This window comes from Aythya marila, assembly GCF_965140915.1.
Source record: "Aythya marila genome assembly, chromosome: 1".
Taxonomy (NCBI): domain Eukaryota; kingdom Metazoa; phylum Chordata; class Aves; order Anseriformes; family Anatidae; genus Aythya; species Aythya marila.
In genome coordinates this window covers 160,266,414-160,281,662 of record NC_139042.1, presented here as the reverse complement: position 1 = coordinate 160,281,662, position 15,249 = coordinate 160,266,414, and the positions used below count along the sequence as shown (strand labels likewise).

At 44.2% G+C, this 15,249-nt stretch overlaps 1 protein-coding gene across 10 annotated transcripts in view; it reads left to right on the top strand.

Annotated features, from left to right (window-relative positions):
- Positions 1-405: 405 nt before the first annotated feature.
- Positions 406-15,249, top strand: part of NR2C1 (nuclear receptor subfamily 2 group C member 1) — a 53,415-nt gene continuing 38,571 nt past the window's right edge. For 7 of the 10 annotated variants that reach the window (XR_014319375.1, XM_082783613.1, XM_082783619.1 and 4 more), the window contains exons 1-2: positions 406-486; positions 14,555-14,739. Coding sequence is in view for 2 of the 10 variants with exons in the window: in XM_082783613.1 (XP_082639739.1) it covers positions 14,737-14,739 (3 nt within the window). In the remaining 8 variants the exon portion in view is untranslated. Of the gene's footprint in view, positions 487-957; positions 1,926-7,353; positions 7,374-8,688; positions 8,928-14,554; positions 14,740-15,249 lie in introns of those variants that run through there. The other 3 variants (XM_082783615.1, XM_082783616.1, XM_082783617.1) reach the window with 3 other exon arrangements.

The window sequence follows — 15,249 nt, the reverse complement described above, 5'->3', positions numbered from 1 at the left end:
ACCTTTATGAGTCTGTGACCCTATTAAATGTAAAGTTACATGGTGTCTGATCATAGATCTGCTTTGGTTGATGCTTGTATCATCTGATTCAGTACAAATTGTGCAAAACGGTTTGAACGTATAAACGGGCTTCAGACACCAAAGCCGTGCGTACAGCCTCTGTGACCCTCAGGTTCCTGCCGGTCTGTTAGCACAGCGCTACAGCCTTCACTGAACAGATGGAAAAGGACGGGGGAAAAAACGCAGACAGCGGCAGAGGAGCAGGACGCTGCTGTGGCATCAGCGCCTCGCTCCAACGGCCGCCCGCGGCCCTGAGGCGCCGTTAACGGCCGCGGGGGGCGGGGCGAGGCCCTCCCCGTGGCGGGGGGGCTCCCTCCGTGCGCAGCCGCGGCGGGGCGGGGGCGGGGCGGGGCCGCGAACTCTGACCCCCGGCTCGGCAGCCGCCGCCGCCAAATAAAGCCGCCGGAGCGCCGCCGGGCCCCGCAGGTGAGGCGCCTCCCCCGGCCGCGCGGTAACGGCCGCCAACGGCTGTTAACGGCCAGTAACGGCCGCCGCCCTCCTTCCCCGCTCCGCCGCTGCTCCCGTCCCGTCCCGTCCCGTCCCGTCCCGCGCCCCCCGACCTTTCACCTACAGGAACCGCTTGTGCCGCCCGCATCCGGGCAGCGCGGCCCCGCGGCGGGGAGAGGCGGCCCCGGGCGGCGGGTGCCGGGCGCTGGGTGCCGGGTGCTGGGCGCTGCCCCCCGCGGCCCCGCGCAGCCATCTTGTGCGCGGCCGGGCCGGGCCTGGCCTGGCGGGGCGGCCCCCGCCGCTGCTCCGTGCCGCGGGCCCGGCGGGGCCCTGAGGCGCCGCCCGGGGCCTCGGGGTGGAGCTGGGGAGGGGGCAGGGGGCGAGCGCTGCGGCCCTGCAGGGAGGGTTTTGTTGGCGGTGTGAACGGCACGGCGCTTGGGAAAAGGAGCGGGGGCTTCTCCGTGTGTGCTGTGCTGGGGAGGCGGTGTGCACCTGCAGGCTCTTGCTTCTCTATAACTTCAGATTTATTTTTTTTCTATAACAGCAGTTTCTGCATGAAAATAACTATAAACATATATATTTTTTTTCCTGTTAGTCCATGGTGGATACTTACACCATGAGATGTCCTGCTCCCGCAGAGCAGTTAGCCTGCAGCTTGCTCCTTGCTGTGCAGATATCCCTAGGGATACTTGGTTGAGGGAAGTCTTAAAATCTGAAATGCTTGCCTGCTTCTGTCTGTAATTCTTCCTCCAGAAACATTGCAGGCCTTCTTTTGTCACAGGACCAGGTGTTTTCATGTGGTGGTGGTCAACTGCGTGTCTGGCAATGTAAGGAGCACAACCAATATCTCCTGATGTAGCCCAGGAATGGGGAGCTCAGCTATGTGTAAAGGGATAGAGCAGGGTCAGGTTGTTAGCTTGTATGCATTTGTACTGCTAGCAGAAGTAATGGATTTCCTCTGTCAGCACTACAGATGCAGAGGGTGTGCATCCCTTCCTCCTTCGGCAGCTATCCTGGCTTAAGCAACCCTCGTAGTAAGCTTTGTCAACTGGAGTTACTTTGGTTCAAACGGGTAGGGGAGCTCTCGTGTGAGTATCTGCTTTCACAGAGCAGAGGGAAGGTTAACAGCCACCACGAGGAAGTAGTGAGCAGCAGGGCATGCGTTTGGGGGTGGCCATCTGTGATGGGCACAGCTTTTTGGGTGCACACACAGGCCGTAGCATGCAGCTCGCCAATGACCATGGGGAAAGTTGAACGATACCTAATAGTATGTGGGTGTTCTGGTGATACAAAACATCCACATTAAAGTTTTTTTTTTGTTTGTTTTTAAACAGTTAAATGAACTATCTCTTTTCTTCAGTGCTGTTTCAACCAGCTTTCAGCATTTTAAACTTGTGCCAATTCATTATTGGTGTAAGGTAAGCTGCCACAAAAGAGCGCTTTATAAGCATGAAAAATGGTGGATAAAATTGCGGAGGCGCAGTTAATCAAATTCTTGTGCTGTCCATATTCATGCCTTTCAGTCATCAGCCTTGTATTCCAGCGATGCTGCTTTAAATTCTACCAACCACAGTCTCAAAGCAACAAAGGATTTATCTTCTGAAGAATTACTCTTCATTTTCAATTCTTGGAGATTAGAAGAACTTGAGCGAGTCCCGTGTATCTTGTGATAAAGTACTGCAGACTTTGTAAGGAAGGATGAGCCTTTCTGAAAATCATGGTCTAAAAATTGCCTTTCTGTATCAATACTTAAATTAATCTTCCTGGTTTGGCTGGGCCTTCTGTGGAAGGCTGTTCAGGTGTTAACTTGAAATAAACTTCTTCAGCTTGACATCAAGACAGGCTGGGCCAAATGAAGTATTTGACTGCCGTTGTAGGAAGTTAATCCAGTAACTTGAAAAATGCAAAGCACCAAAAGCTAAAGCCAAACCATCTTGTTTTGTCATATTAGCTATAATTAGCAGTTATTTCATTCCGAATAAGTTGAGGTTGCTAATCATAGCTTGGGAGTAAATTTGTGGTGTGAAAACTGCCCCATTTATTTTGGTAATGATTATTCTGGAGTATGAGTAGGACCGTGTAAGTGTCAGCGTGACTAATGCTTTCACTCCTCACTACTTAGTCTGAATGTATTTCCCAGGGCGCTTGACATACGTGTTCATAGGAATTAAAAACAAAAAAACTGTTAACAAAATCTAACCCTGTGATTCTGTAGAGTTGATAAAGAAAAAGAAACAGCAGAGGAAGAAAGTGATGATATTTATATTTACGATATTTATAAAGTTTTTTTTTCTGAGGCTGTTAACACTGATTTACTGGAAAGATAAATTCAGTATTTTTTTTTTTTTTTTCCCGAAGGAAACTTCTGCAGACAGGAACGTGTGTTGAGTTGTGAGGGGGGCAGTAAGTGGTAGTACTGCTGAATAGGTTTGCGAGTCCTTTCTGCAGCATGCCTTCATTTATCAGCTACCCGTCTGCAGTTGTGTGGTTGCTCCGAGCAGGCATGTCACATCACGTTTCAGACATGCTGCCATCGCACAGTGATGGCCGGTTTTTAAAAGGACTTGTGCTTGCTGTGTGGTGTTGGTGCAGTCTTTGTGTGCCAGGTAGGAGAAGTGACCGGGCTGAAACTAGCCTGGTGAAGGGGGAAGCACTCAGCCAGATGCACTTCCTGATGGGGTTTGTTGCACAGCTCCAGCCGTGGAGCCAGCGCGCTTGTTTTTCTTCCTGTGACAGCGCAGGGTTTTGCCAGCCTCGGGGAGGTGCAGTCTGTGGCGGGAGGTGTGCCGGGCAGCTTGGCCTGCTGAGATGGCTTTCCTACACCTAGCTCTGCTGCTTGCAGACAGCCCCTCGCCTCCCTGCCTCTGTCCCGTGAGCTGCCTGAGCTCTTGGGTGCTTGGGCTGCTTCTGGAGGTGCTGCACAGGCCTGCAAGTGAGGCTGTCCCCTTCGGGTGGCCTAACCTGGAGGAGGGACTCTGCAATCTCCTTAAAATTCAGCCTAGCAATGCTCTTTCCTCCCCCCCTCCTGCTCTAACTCTTGCTTACATGAAAAATTAAACACAGCAATTTTAAAGCTGCACGAGCAATAATTCTAAATGAATTGCACAGGCATGGCTGCCAGTGCATCTTTTTCTCTATTGCTGTGTGCCTTCTAATTATTCCCTTGGGCGTGTACAAGCACCTCATCTTCCCTTGCCTGCAGGTTTGGCTGCTGCAGTTCCTGTGGTTCTGTCTCTTACATACGTGCTCACTAAGACTTGGTGTCTCACAAATTCAATAAATGCTATCTGACTGGGTGTCAAGAGCCACATAAATATTCCCAGGCTCATCGATGAAGAGAATATTACTCCTTTGAGCCTGCCAACTGTTGTACCATCTTGAGCAATATGGCTTAGAGAGTGATAATCCAAGAACAGATCATTTAGGTTCATGTGTTCATTGAGCTTTTTCATGTTTGAAGCATCGAGCAGAGTAGCGTCTTGTGTCTTACAAATGTGTTTGGATTCCTTGGCATAGCTGATGATCCACAGAGCATTGCAGGATACTACTCCAGAGTTCCACAAACTCCTGTTAGAACAAGTAACAGAACCTCCTGGCTCTGCACATTTAATCACAGAGGGATTAAGTGCTTTCCGTTTTATGTGCAGGTATTTATTAAACAAGTTTGGCATCGGTTGTGCTGAATTCTTAATTAGCATGCGATGGGAAGGGAAGTGAGGCCTAGTTTCCATTTTGAGGTACAGTGCAGCTGTGAGCCCCATGTGATGACCTGAGCTAGACCAGTATATCCTTAGTTTGTCTTCTGAGGTTTGTTGAAATCATTTCATACTGAAGCAGTATGACTACAGAAAGAGATTAAGTCAGTTTCTTCTAAGAGGGAATTATTGATTATTAACTAGCTTTCCATTCTATTAACATTTTGAGCTTTTCTAAAAAATCACATTGGTCTTCCTATAATTCTTTTTAAGGAAGTAAATTTCACAGTACCTTCTGCAGTCATAGCTAGTTAGCATGCCTGTACCTCTAAAGCATCCACAAAGCTCTCCTGTGACTATTAGTTCAAACACACATCTTATCTTCTACAGGTGTATCTTTCTCAGGTGCATTTCATCCAGAAAAGACCCCTGTCTTAACACCTTCCATGTGTCTGCGGAGTCATTACTGCTATCATTATGCATTCAATATATATTTTTAATATATGGAGTCAAACTGGTTTGACGGTGCCAGGAAAATCAGTTAAACTGCTCATATTTTATGAGCACCGTGTTTGCAGCATTAAAACAACTCTGGGTCAGGCTTCTGACCTTTTTTGGGAAGTAATCTGGAGATCTCTGGGCTGAAAGCACTTTTCACGTGCTGTATCTTCATACTGAATGCGGTCTGTTCTCGTTCAGCTGAAGGGTGTTAAAGCAGAATTGAGATAATTTATAGTGGGGCAACTATACCAGTAATAAAATGTAATGTAACTGAACAAGAGATGTTACCATTTGTATTAACTGGAGAGTCCAAACATCAAAAAATACTCTTACTGCAATTGCTTTTGAAGTCCTTAATCTGCCCTGGTATAATATTTTGGCATGCTATTAGACAGAAACTTCCTGCTAAGATAATTAAGGTCGTGTAACTTCTGTCCCAGGAGAAGGATAAGAGTTACCCTTTGATGTCTTCTGGGTGTAGCTGTACCAGCAGAGGGATTAGAGGCTGTCAGATCTGCTGCCTGTTCTCATGGGAGTGTTTCCTACCCGTTTTTGTAGGAGTAAGCCAAAAGCAAGCAGTTTAAATGATTCTTTCCTGAGTTATTTTGACTAGACCATTGAGAAAACTACGGCATGCACGAGCTGAGGAAATGGAGGAGAGTTGTTGAGTTTTAGTGCAAGATAATGAAAATCTTCCACTGGCGCCATGGCTCATGGAGTGCTTGCCTAAAGTAACGATGGAAAAGCATGGGCTGTGATGCCAGCTTCAGTGCTGACAAGTTTGGGCTAACACTGAAGACAGCGATGTGTTCAAAAATAATTTTGATTCTTCCTGCCAGGAAGGCTTGCCAGATTATTTACTAGGGCGTAAACTAATAATATTTTTGTAGGATTTACACACAGAAAGAGATTAAAGTTGCATTTCATTTGTGAGTCTGAAGATTAGAGAGATGCAATAAATGCCATGTAACTAATAGAAAAGTGGTCTGATGCCTGTCTTCTGTCAAAACGCCTGCTTTTAGAGGCTTTAATAAATGGGGCTGGTGGACTGAGATTTTTAAAAGTAAATAGTTGGCTATATTATCTCTCTCTGGGTTACTTTCCTACACTTTTGGAAGTGCTTCCCTCTTTGGTTTTAATTATATGGAAAATACAAGCACTAGAGAAATAATTTCAAAAACAAATACAAGGGTTTTACTTGTAAGGTAGATTTAATCATTATAAAGTACAGCTGCTAATACCTGTGTTACTCTGTACTGAGGTGAAGAGAAGAGTCTTCCTGTGTTGGGTATCTACCCTTAAGCAAATGATTTGTCCCTGGCCTCAGAAATTTACCACTAATGCCAAATATGCAGACAGATCATCATAGGCTGAGGGTACAAAAAGAAAGAAGGGGGCATTGAAGAGAGGCAGTGATCTAGTCATGTTGACAGTCCAAATGTCAGTTTTCCTTAAGCAACACATCTCCTTTAAGGAAAGCTGAAGGAAGGTTATGTATTCGTTTCATGGAGCTTTAAACTGTTTCCAATCCTAATGCTAGATCTGTAAGAAGTTACAAGAGGTCATTTGGGAGCTTCAGTGGAGAAGTTATCGTTTAAATAAATGGTCGTGGGGCAAAGCATTTCCTACCATTTCTCTTTATACCTTGAAGGTTCTGAAAAATGAAGGCAAGAATCTTAAGTCTGATGTGAAAAAGGGAAAGCAGTAGAGCAATGAGGCAGTAACTGCAATATTCAGCTGTTGACTCACTAGTTGAATCGGTGAGTAAAAATATTTTTTTGCAAGGATGTTCAGAAGGAGATATCAATGAGGTAAAAAGTAATTGGTTGGTGCTTGCAAGCAGCTTTAGTGTTTGATGTATTGGCAGGAGTCTTGGCTCTACTCCTTCCCCCTCTTCGAGTAATGCTATTAGTTTGCAGTTCTCTTTTGGTTATATTTAATTGAGGGACATTTTAAAGAGGATTCCAGAAGTATTTGCAGCTCTTTTTTGTTGTGTTCTCTAATCTCTTAGAATTCCAGATCTCACCTTTCCTAGTTAGGTTGCTCATCACATTTATATTTCCTTCCTAAAGCTGGCTTTAACTGGTGTCTGGATAAAGTTTGGTTTATCTTAATCTGTCTTGTTCCCTTTGCAAAACACACTCAGTCAAGAACCCATCAATTACTTGAATCAATTTACTTTTCTATATGAATAATAAAAAACATTTCTCATATGCTGCCTGATGTGTGCTTTGAAAGCGTGTGGCATAACTTGGACAAGAATGGAAGAAAGTATCTTTGAAATCAGGAGGATTTATATTAGATGAAAACACCTTGGATTTTATTTCCAGTTACTGAAGATCGAATCTCAGACTGAGAGATCTCTTTTGAATCTTCTGTACTGGAAAATTAAAATTTTGTATTAAGTCCTTAAGTCCTTAAAGAACATGTCCCAGTTTTGGATAGCTCTGAGTTTAGAGTATTTGTTATTTTACATGAATCAGTTCAGCCTGGATTGTTGGCTGGAGCAATTCCAGAAAAGCTTTTAAAAGGATGAAAACTGTCCTAATCTTGTAAGTTTATATAATATAAGGAAAAACAGCTAAAGTGTTATTTCTGTTCAGTTGCTTGCAGGGATCTCTAAAGAGTGACTGTGCACACCTGATGTGAAGTATACCATAGGTACCTTAGGTAAGCGAAAGATGAAGTACAAAGCACTTTACATCTGACCCAACTTCAGTTTAGAACTTGTCGGTAGCTGATTCTCCGTGACCTGTCCCGACTCCCCTGTCTCGAGTGTCAGGAGGCACAGCCTACCAGGTGGTTACTGATCAAAGAGGTGGTCTTGCAGCTCTGCAGGGCTGGGAATGGAGTGTGTCTGACTCCACACTGAGCTGCATGGGGCAGCTGAGCAGGCCAGAGGCAAAGGGTACAGTTTCACAGTGCAGATGAACTGAATTAACAGCTCTCTGCCACGGAAAGTGGGAAGGGAGTTCTTCCTCCTTTCTCATCTTCCCCTTTTCTCCCTCTCCTGACTACTAACCATGTGTTCTCTTGTCTGCTGTGGGACGAATCTGAATGCAAACTAAATTAGCTCAGTGTGCTTGCATAACAGATGTTCGGTGCTTTTTCTGCTGTTTTTCTGTCTTTTTAATGAGTTGAATTGCCTTACCACAGTCAGCAATGCCAGACCTTGGTCAAGACCTTTCCCTTGGGAGAGCTGAAATTTTGTTCAAACTGCCTTTGAAACTATACCTGGACTACACAAATAAAGAGGCTTCTGCCAGTCCAGTTCTTTAAATGGACTGCTCAGAACATTAGGTGTATACCTGTGTGTAAGCACAAGCAAGAGATTAAATAAAGCAAAAATGGGGCAATGGGATAGGAATGGGTTTCAGCTAGCAATTTTCACAGTCGTGCTGTGACATCAAATGGGGCCTGACAGCTCATAATTTAAGCACTGAAGCTTGTGGACTTTTCGCTAGTGTAGATGCTCTTCAGAATAAAGTCATGTAGTTCATTGGAGGTGATTTAAGATGTTTCAGCACAGAAAACAATTGTTAGAAGTACTGGTTGGTCAGTTAGGTCCCTTGTGGTTAGGATCACTAAGCTGGGGGGGAGGAGGGCTGACAGGATGAAACAGAAACCAACCCCAAAGCACCCATTGCTAAATAATTCTGCAACTTAAAATGGTGAGTATCAAAATACAAGCATTGATTATTCTGTCAGTTCTCAAAAATACTCCTTAATTTCACATTTTAAAAAAAGGAATAATTGTGTAAAATGTATCACTTTTTCATTGTATGTAATTAAAGATACATCGATTATAAAGGGTGTTTGCAGTGCAGGAGTTTGTACACCAGTGTGAGCCATAGCTTGACTTATGTCACATCAGGTAAGTGAGGGAGGAACCTGATTTTCATTAGCTTATGTTGTAGCACGTAGTTGAGGGTGACACTTGGCAATCATGCTTTTTTCTTAAAGTCCAGCTCCTCGGGCCAAAATTAAGAGTCTGTTCTGAAGAGCTGTGATATGTAATCAAGGACATCAGTGCAACTCCTGACAAAGTACTGTAGCTCTCATCCCACCTGTAAGACACAGACGGACAAAGTACAGCTGAACAGTTGCTGAGCATTGCTGTTTGCTGCATGGTGTTTTAACACAAACTTCAGGAAGATGCATTACTCTTCGGTCATTCAGTGAATTCAGAAGCAGCTCATCCACGCGCACACTTGAAGTGAGGAGGTGAGATGGAGGATTAATTCGCTAGGGAATTTATCCATTTTAGGCAGTCCTCGATTGTTTACAGGCTTGTTTCTAGCACAGAAGTTTAAAAATACAGTGTTACAACAGCATAAATGCACCAGTACATTTACTCCTGTAATAGGACTGTATTCAGTTAAAGAACTTGTAACTCAAAGCAATTAGTTTAACAGCTTTTCCATAACTGATGTAGCATTTATAAATCAAGCACTTGACAATTTTGCAGTATACCCTCAGAAGCACACGATCACAAGCTCAGTACTTTCAGAGACTGAATTTGCAATGAAATAAGTGAATAAGGCTTTACTAGAAGGATGGTGCTTCATGCTGGAAAACTCATTTATATATTTTTTTCTTATTTAGCAATGGCTTTGAATGACAAAATGTCAACATAAAAATGTTAACAGCTAAGAAACCATTCTTCTTGCTCAAGTGACAGGTTTTCTAAAAGAACAAGTTCAAGAGGATGATTGTTGCATCAAAAGAGGCTTCAAATTGTTGAGTTCTTACAAGTGCATGAAAATGCAGAAAAAGTATACCAATGCATAAATTATAGTTGTAAATACTACTTAAAAAATTATTTCATAGCTCTTTCATGATGTAAGTTATCACTTGGTACTAATTTGAAATGTATCTAGAAATGAACCCACTTAGTGTGTTGAGGATTTTTTATAATTGTGAAGATATGCCAAGAATATGTGCTGTCGCCTCAGCAATCCCACCTAACCGCCCAGAATACAAAAAATATACATGGACATGTATGCGCTCACCTCCTGCTGTTGCAACTGTAGCTGTCATATTTTCATGTAACGTTTTCTAGGCAGCTGATCTCTGTGTATGGATTATAACCACTAAGTGTCAAAGGTGGTTTACTTGATATTTTTACTGATTACCTACATACATTTCAGGGCTGTCATCTGCTTTAAGTTGTCAAGAGCCACCCCTCATTCCTTCAGGCCAGAATAGTTGCAGTGAAGTCCTTCTCTTGCTCCTGGCTCGGCTAGCAGCAAGGGGTTCCTGCTATAAACCTTTGGAGGTTTAGCTACTGTGTTGTGGACTTACCCATGGCCACAGATTCTTTGAGGTCTGTCTGTTTTGCTGTGCACTTAGTAGCAGGCCACAGCCTCTTCAGAGGTGTATCTGCTGCTGTATGGACTTACCCACAGCCACAATCACCTCCAGGTGTACCTGCCCTGGTGTGGCCTTTTCCATTGCCCACAGCCCCGTCAGGCACCTGCTGTGTTGTGCTCTTATTCGCGGCCACAGCCGCTTCGAGGTGTTGTGGCATGGCCTTGTTCACGGACATGGAGACCACAAGGTGTGCCTGCTGCAGCACTGACTTCTCCATGGCCACAGATTCCTCAAGGTGTACTTTGCTCTGGAGTGGACTCAGCTGTGGCCACAGATGCCTCAGGGTGTACGTACTTCCATGTGGATTCATTCACAGGTCACAGCCCCTCTGACTTGCCTTCAGTTCGGAGTTCCAGCCTGCCCACTGCAGCAGTGCAGGAACAGCAGCGATGTCCTGGCTGTTGGCCAGCTCAGGCTCGTGGCTGTACCTGTTATCAAACTGTTCCTAGCACAGCAAACCAAAACGATAAGGAGCAGAGCAAATGGCAGAAGGAAAAGCGGACACTAATAAGCACTGGATTCTGGCATACAGGAAGGCAAGCAGGCCCCATAGCAAGCACAGGAGTCTGCCAATTAGCAGCCTAACTGCTATAACATGTATAAATTTGATCTAGCACACTCCACACTGAAATCATATCTGTCAATCATCTCAAACCCTTTGGGCCCCACATTGGGTGCCAAGAAGGACTGTTGTGTTGTGGTTTAGCCCCGGCAGGCAGCTCAGCCCCACACAGCTGCTCGCTCGCTGTCCCTTGGTGGGGTGGGGGAGAGAATCGGGAAGGTAAAAGTGCGAGAACTCACGGGTTGAGATCAGGACAGTTCAGTGGGTAAAGCAGAAGCCGTGCACAAGCAAAGCAAACCAAGGAACCCATTCGCTGCTTCCCATCGGCAGGCAGGTGCTCAGCCACTTCCAGGCAAGCAGGGCTCGTCACGCAGAGCGGTTCCTTGGGAAGACAAACACCATCACTGCCAGCATCCCCCCTTCCTCCTTCTCTACCCCAGCTCTATTGCTGAGCATGACGCCACACGGTGTGGGACACCCCTGTGGTCAGCCTGGGCCAGCTGTCCTGGCTGTGTCCCCTCCCAGCCCCTCACTGGCAGGGCAGCGCGAGGAACAGGAACGGCCTTGGCTCTGCGCGAGCACTGCTCTGCAACGACTGAAACCATCCCTGTGTTATCACCACTATTCTCATCAAAAATCCCAAACACAGCACTGTGTGAGCCTCTGAAGAAAATTAACTCTATTCCAGCCGAAACCGTGACAGGTGCATGTAGGATTTATACTTCAAACTCATAGCTGGTGAATTTGTGAGTATGATCAAGAATTTATGTAGTTTCAAGAAGAGTTTCCTCCTTATTTTTGCAATATTTATAAAATCACTTGTTGGTAAAAGAATATATGGATGTGGTGTTTTTTTTTAGATGCACTATAAGATGTACGAGGAAGCATTAATGTTAAAACCAGCATTCTTAAAAGCTGTCCTTGTGTGGTGGTTGAGACCCTTAATTATGGACACTTAAGTGTTTGTTAGGCTTTTTTGATTTTTCTTTTTTTTTCTTTTTTTTTTTTTTTTCTGAGAGCTGTACTGTTTGCAAGTTATTCTCTAAAGATTATAGTTGTTGAGAAAAACCTTCTTTAAAGTTTTGAATGGACACATGACATTCTTGAAGTCTAGAAAAAGCTGGGTTTGAAAACTCTTGTAAGCACAGATTTCTCTTTCTTCGTTCTGAAGAATCACATCACAAGTAAAATCTTTTGGACCATTAAAATTCTTCTGAGTGGGAAAAGATAGCAGCATCAGTTGTGTAAGGAACGGTAACCTAGTCAGGCTCTTAGTGTTTATTGTAATTTCATTAGTTTTATGTTTAAAAACCATCACCTTTAAAGCAGTTTGGTTTTTAAACAATTTGTCAAAGGATTTTCTTACCGCTGTCCCTTGGCTGTTCTTCAATTTTGCTCATTTTTAGGGCGTTTAGACTGTACTGCTACAGTCGAGTGCATCGTGGTGGTTGTGATTGCATAACACACGATTCTATTCCAAATTACTTCCTACTTTTTTATCATCTGCAAATTAGAATTCCTGCCAAAATAACCCGTCAAGACAGAATCTCTTTTAGAGAACCTCTTCTCCTGCTCTTAAAACAGAGTACATGTATACTTCTGTTGCTTATAGTGCCAGGAATAAAGGAAGCCTATGGCTAATTCTGGATTTGAGAGAGCTGAGTATTTTCAATATTTTATTAGCTCTGTTTGACAACACTGAATTAATAATGTAAAAACACCTCTCTCTTACAGCCTTTCATCCTCCTCACAAGAGAGGGATCCTGTTACAGACAGGATCTGTAACAGGATCTGTAAAGTGTTAGCACCTGTACAGAATTGTGTTGTAACTGGTGCAAACTCTCGCCATGCTCTTGGTATTTGACAGTATGGCCAAAAACATAAAGTCCACGCTTCACATTACCTGAGGTGACATACCTTTAAATAGAGACATCCACACCAAATCATCACCTTTGCTTATCAAGTACTTCAAATGCTCTCTTCTTGGAACTCAGTCAACAAAGAGAAATTGATAGGAACTCCTGCCACACTCCCAAAGAGTTTGCTACCCCGAAGACGTGTCTTTTTCAGGATTCAGTCAACACCTCTTATGTTAAATGCAGCCTCTAACGCTAGTGGGAGTTCTCCTCCTCACAAGTATATAGCATTTTGCATATACATAGCTCAGTAATTAAGCTGCTTGTTCAGAGCCTGCACCTGTGGTGGTTTAACACCAGTAGGTAGCTAAGACTACAGCACCACCCTGTAGCTCCCCCTCCTCAAAAACACAGGGGAAGAAAATATGAAGAAAGCTCATGGGTGAAGATAAGGACAGGGAGATCGCTCACCGGTTATTGTCACAAGCAAAACGTAGTGGAGCACTGAGAACTAAAGCAAACTGAACACACCTTCCTCCCCAACCCCTGCTCCTGCGGGGGCTCTCCATGGGCCGCAGCCTCCTCCAGGCCACATCCACCTGCTCCACCGGGGGCTCCTCCACCCATGGGGGGGCTGCAGCGTGGAGATCTGCTCCATGTGGGACCCATGGGCTGCAGGGGGACAGCCTGCTCCACCAGGGGCCTCTCCCTGCACAGGCCGCAGGGGAACTGCTGCTGCCTGCCTGGAGCACCTCCTGCCCTCCTTCTGTGCTGACCTTGGTGTCTGCAGGGCTGCTTCTCACTCCTCTCTGTCCCCACTGCTGTAGCACAGCAATTTTTCCCTTTTCTTAAATCTACTGTCAGAGGTGCATCCAGCATGGCTCACTGGCTCAGCTTTGGAGCCATCTGGAGCTGGCTGTTATGTGACATGGGGCAGCTGCTGGGCTCTGCTCAGCTGAGGTAAGCTCAGCAGTCTGGCTCATGCCAGAGCAGTTCCCAGCAGCTGGTCTGGGGCTCCTCGGGGGGCTCCATCTTAGGGCTGGCCGTGGGCACTGGCAGCCAGACCCCTCAGGTGAGGGGAGGAGATTGCAGAGCTTCTTGAGGCAGTCATGGTCCTGACACACGAGGGATCAGCTTATGGTTCTGGTCTGTATTCAGCTGGACTGTAAAGTCCAACATTAAAGTTGATTTTAAGGATATCAGTGACTGAAGAGAATAAAAATTTGTTCTCTTTGCATTGTATAGAGTGAAAAATAGCTCCTACAATATTGAATAATTGATGATCGTTTGATAAAGATATTACAGTGCTTTAATAGTTACATTCTCCTTTGAACCAAGACGACAGACTTCTCACCACTTTTAGCAGTGTTGTATCATGCTTGTTTCAGGTTCCCAGAATCTTAAGAGTATTTCTTCTATGCATATGAAGGTGGTGAGCATGGTCAACTGAAGTTTGCAACACAGAGAATGATCAAATAAGAGTCTTCATTATTTGTTAATCTGTTAATTTCAGATTTCATAAAATAGAATTTTTCTGCATATACAAGCTCCAGGACAGGTACCTCTGTAACACTGTAAAGTAAACCCAGCAAATATTTGCATTAAGAAGTAATACTGAAGCTGCAAAAATGTGGAACAAAACTCAGGTTCTGAGCAAAGATGAGCCACCATTTAGTTCTGTGTAGGGACTTGAAAAGATCAGTATCTATTAAATGAAATAATAACACCTAAAAAAGACTGTGCAAAAGAGTATTTCAATAGGAGGGTTAGCTGAAAATAACCTTACCTCTGAAACTTTATAAATGCAGTGCTTTACTTGCTTTGTTTTTAAAAATAACTTCGACTATTACAGTTCTCATGATTATGAAGCATTACCCTTGCTAGGAAAAAAGAGTGGGGCAAGAAGATAGATCTCTGTCTGTCTCCTGATCCTACAGTACTTTATGTAACTTGTGCACTAGGAGTCTCTACTAGACCACTTCACCATCCTGTGTTGCTTTTTTTGTCCTTGGGGATGTATGTTGCTTCTTTTCATCCTCTGTTTCTTGTTTCTTCACCAGGCTCATCCATAGGATCGAAAAATAAAAACTCCAAGGCACATCTCACAACAATTTTCAAAATTCATAGAGCTGCGAGAAGATATGGGAGACTTCGGATGGCTTAAGTGGATGTAAATTCTCTTGCTGTGGAAAACGGTGACCCTACAATTTCGCTTCACCACTGATGCTGGAGTAGCATTTGTATGGTAATGTGACAAGTCAAGTCATTCATCGGGCTGCAAACTAACACAGAATAAAATAAAACTTTGTTGCTGGCTGTGAGGTCACAGATGCACCAGTGCTGGCAGCAGGGGGAGGCAGGAAGCTCAGGCCAAGAGGTAGTTAGGGCTAGTCCTTTTGGTGACAGAAAGGATTTGCAGAGGCCAGTAATGAGTCTGTGACATTAAAAAGAAAAGACCTTGCCACCTTGTCAAGACAGTGGACAAAGTAATCACAGAGGTTTGGAGATAACAGATCTCTCCGTTTTATATTTACTGAGTTAGTGAGAAAAATATTAATGTGTTGCTAAGTTAACTTAAAGTAATTGTATGACAGAAAACATTAAGGAGAATCTTTAATTATAATTTTGAAGTGCCACAGATACAATAGGTAGGATTTTTTTCTTACTTAGTCAATTTCTGTAAAATTTATTTTTCCAGATATTGCTTTCTGTGCAAGTTCATTATGATTACATTTTTTTTTACAAACAATAAATT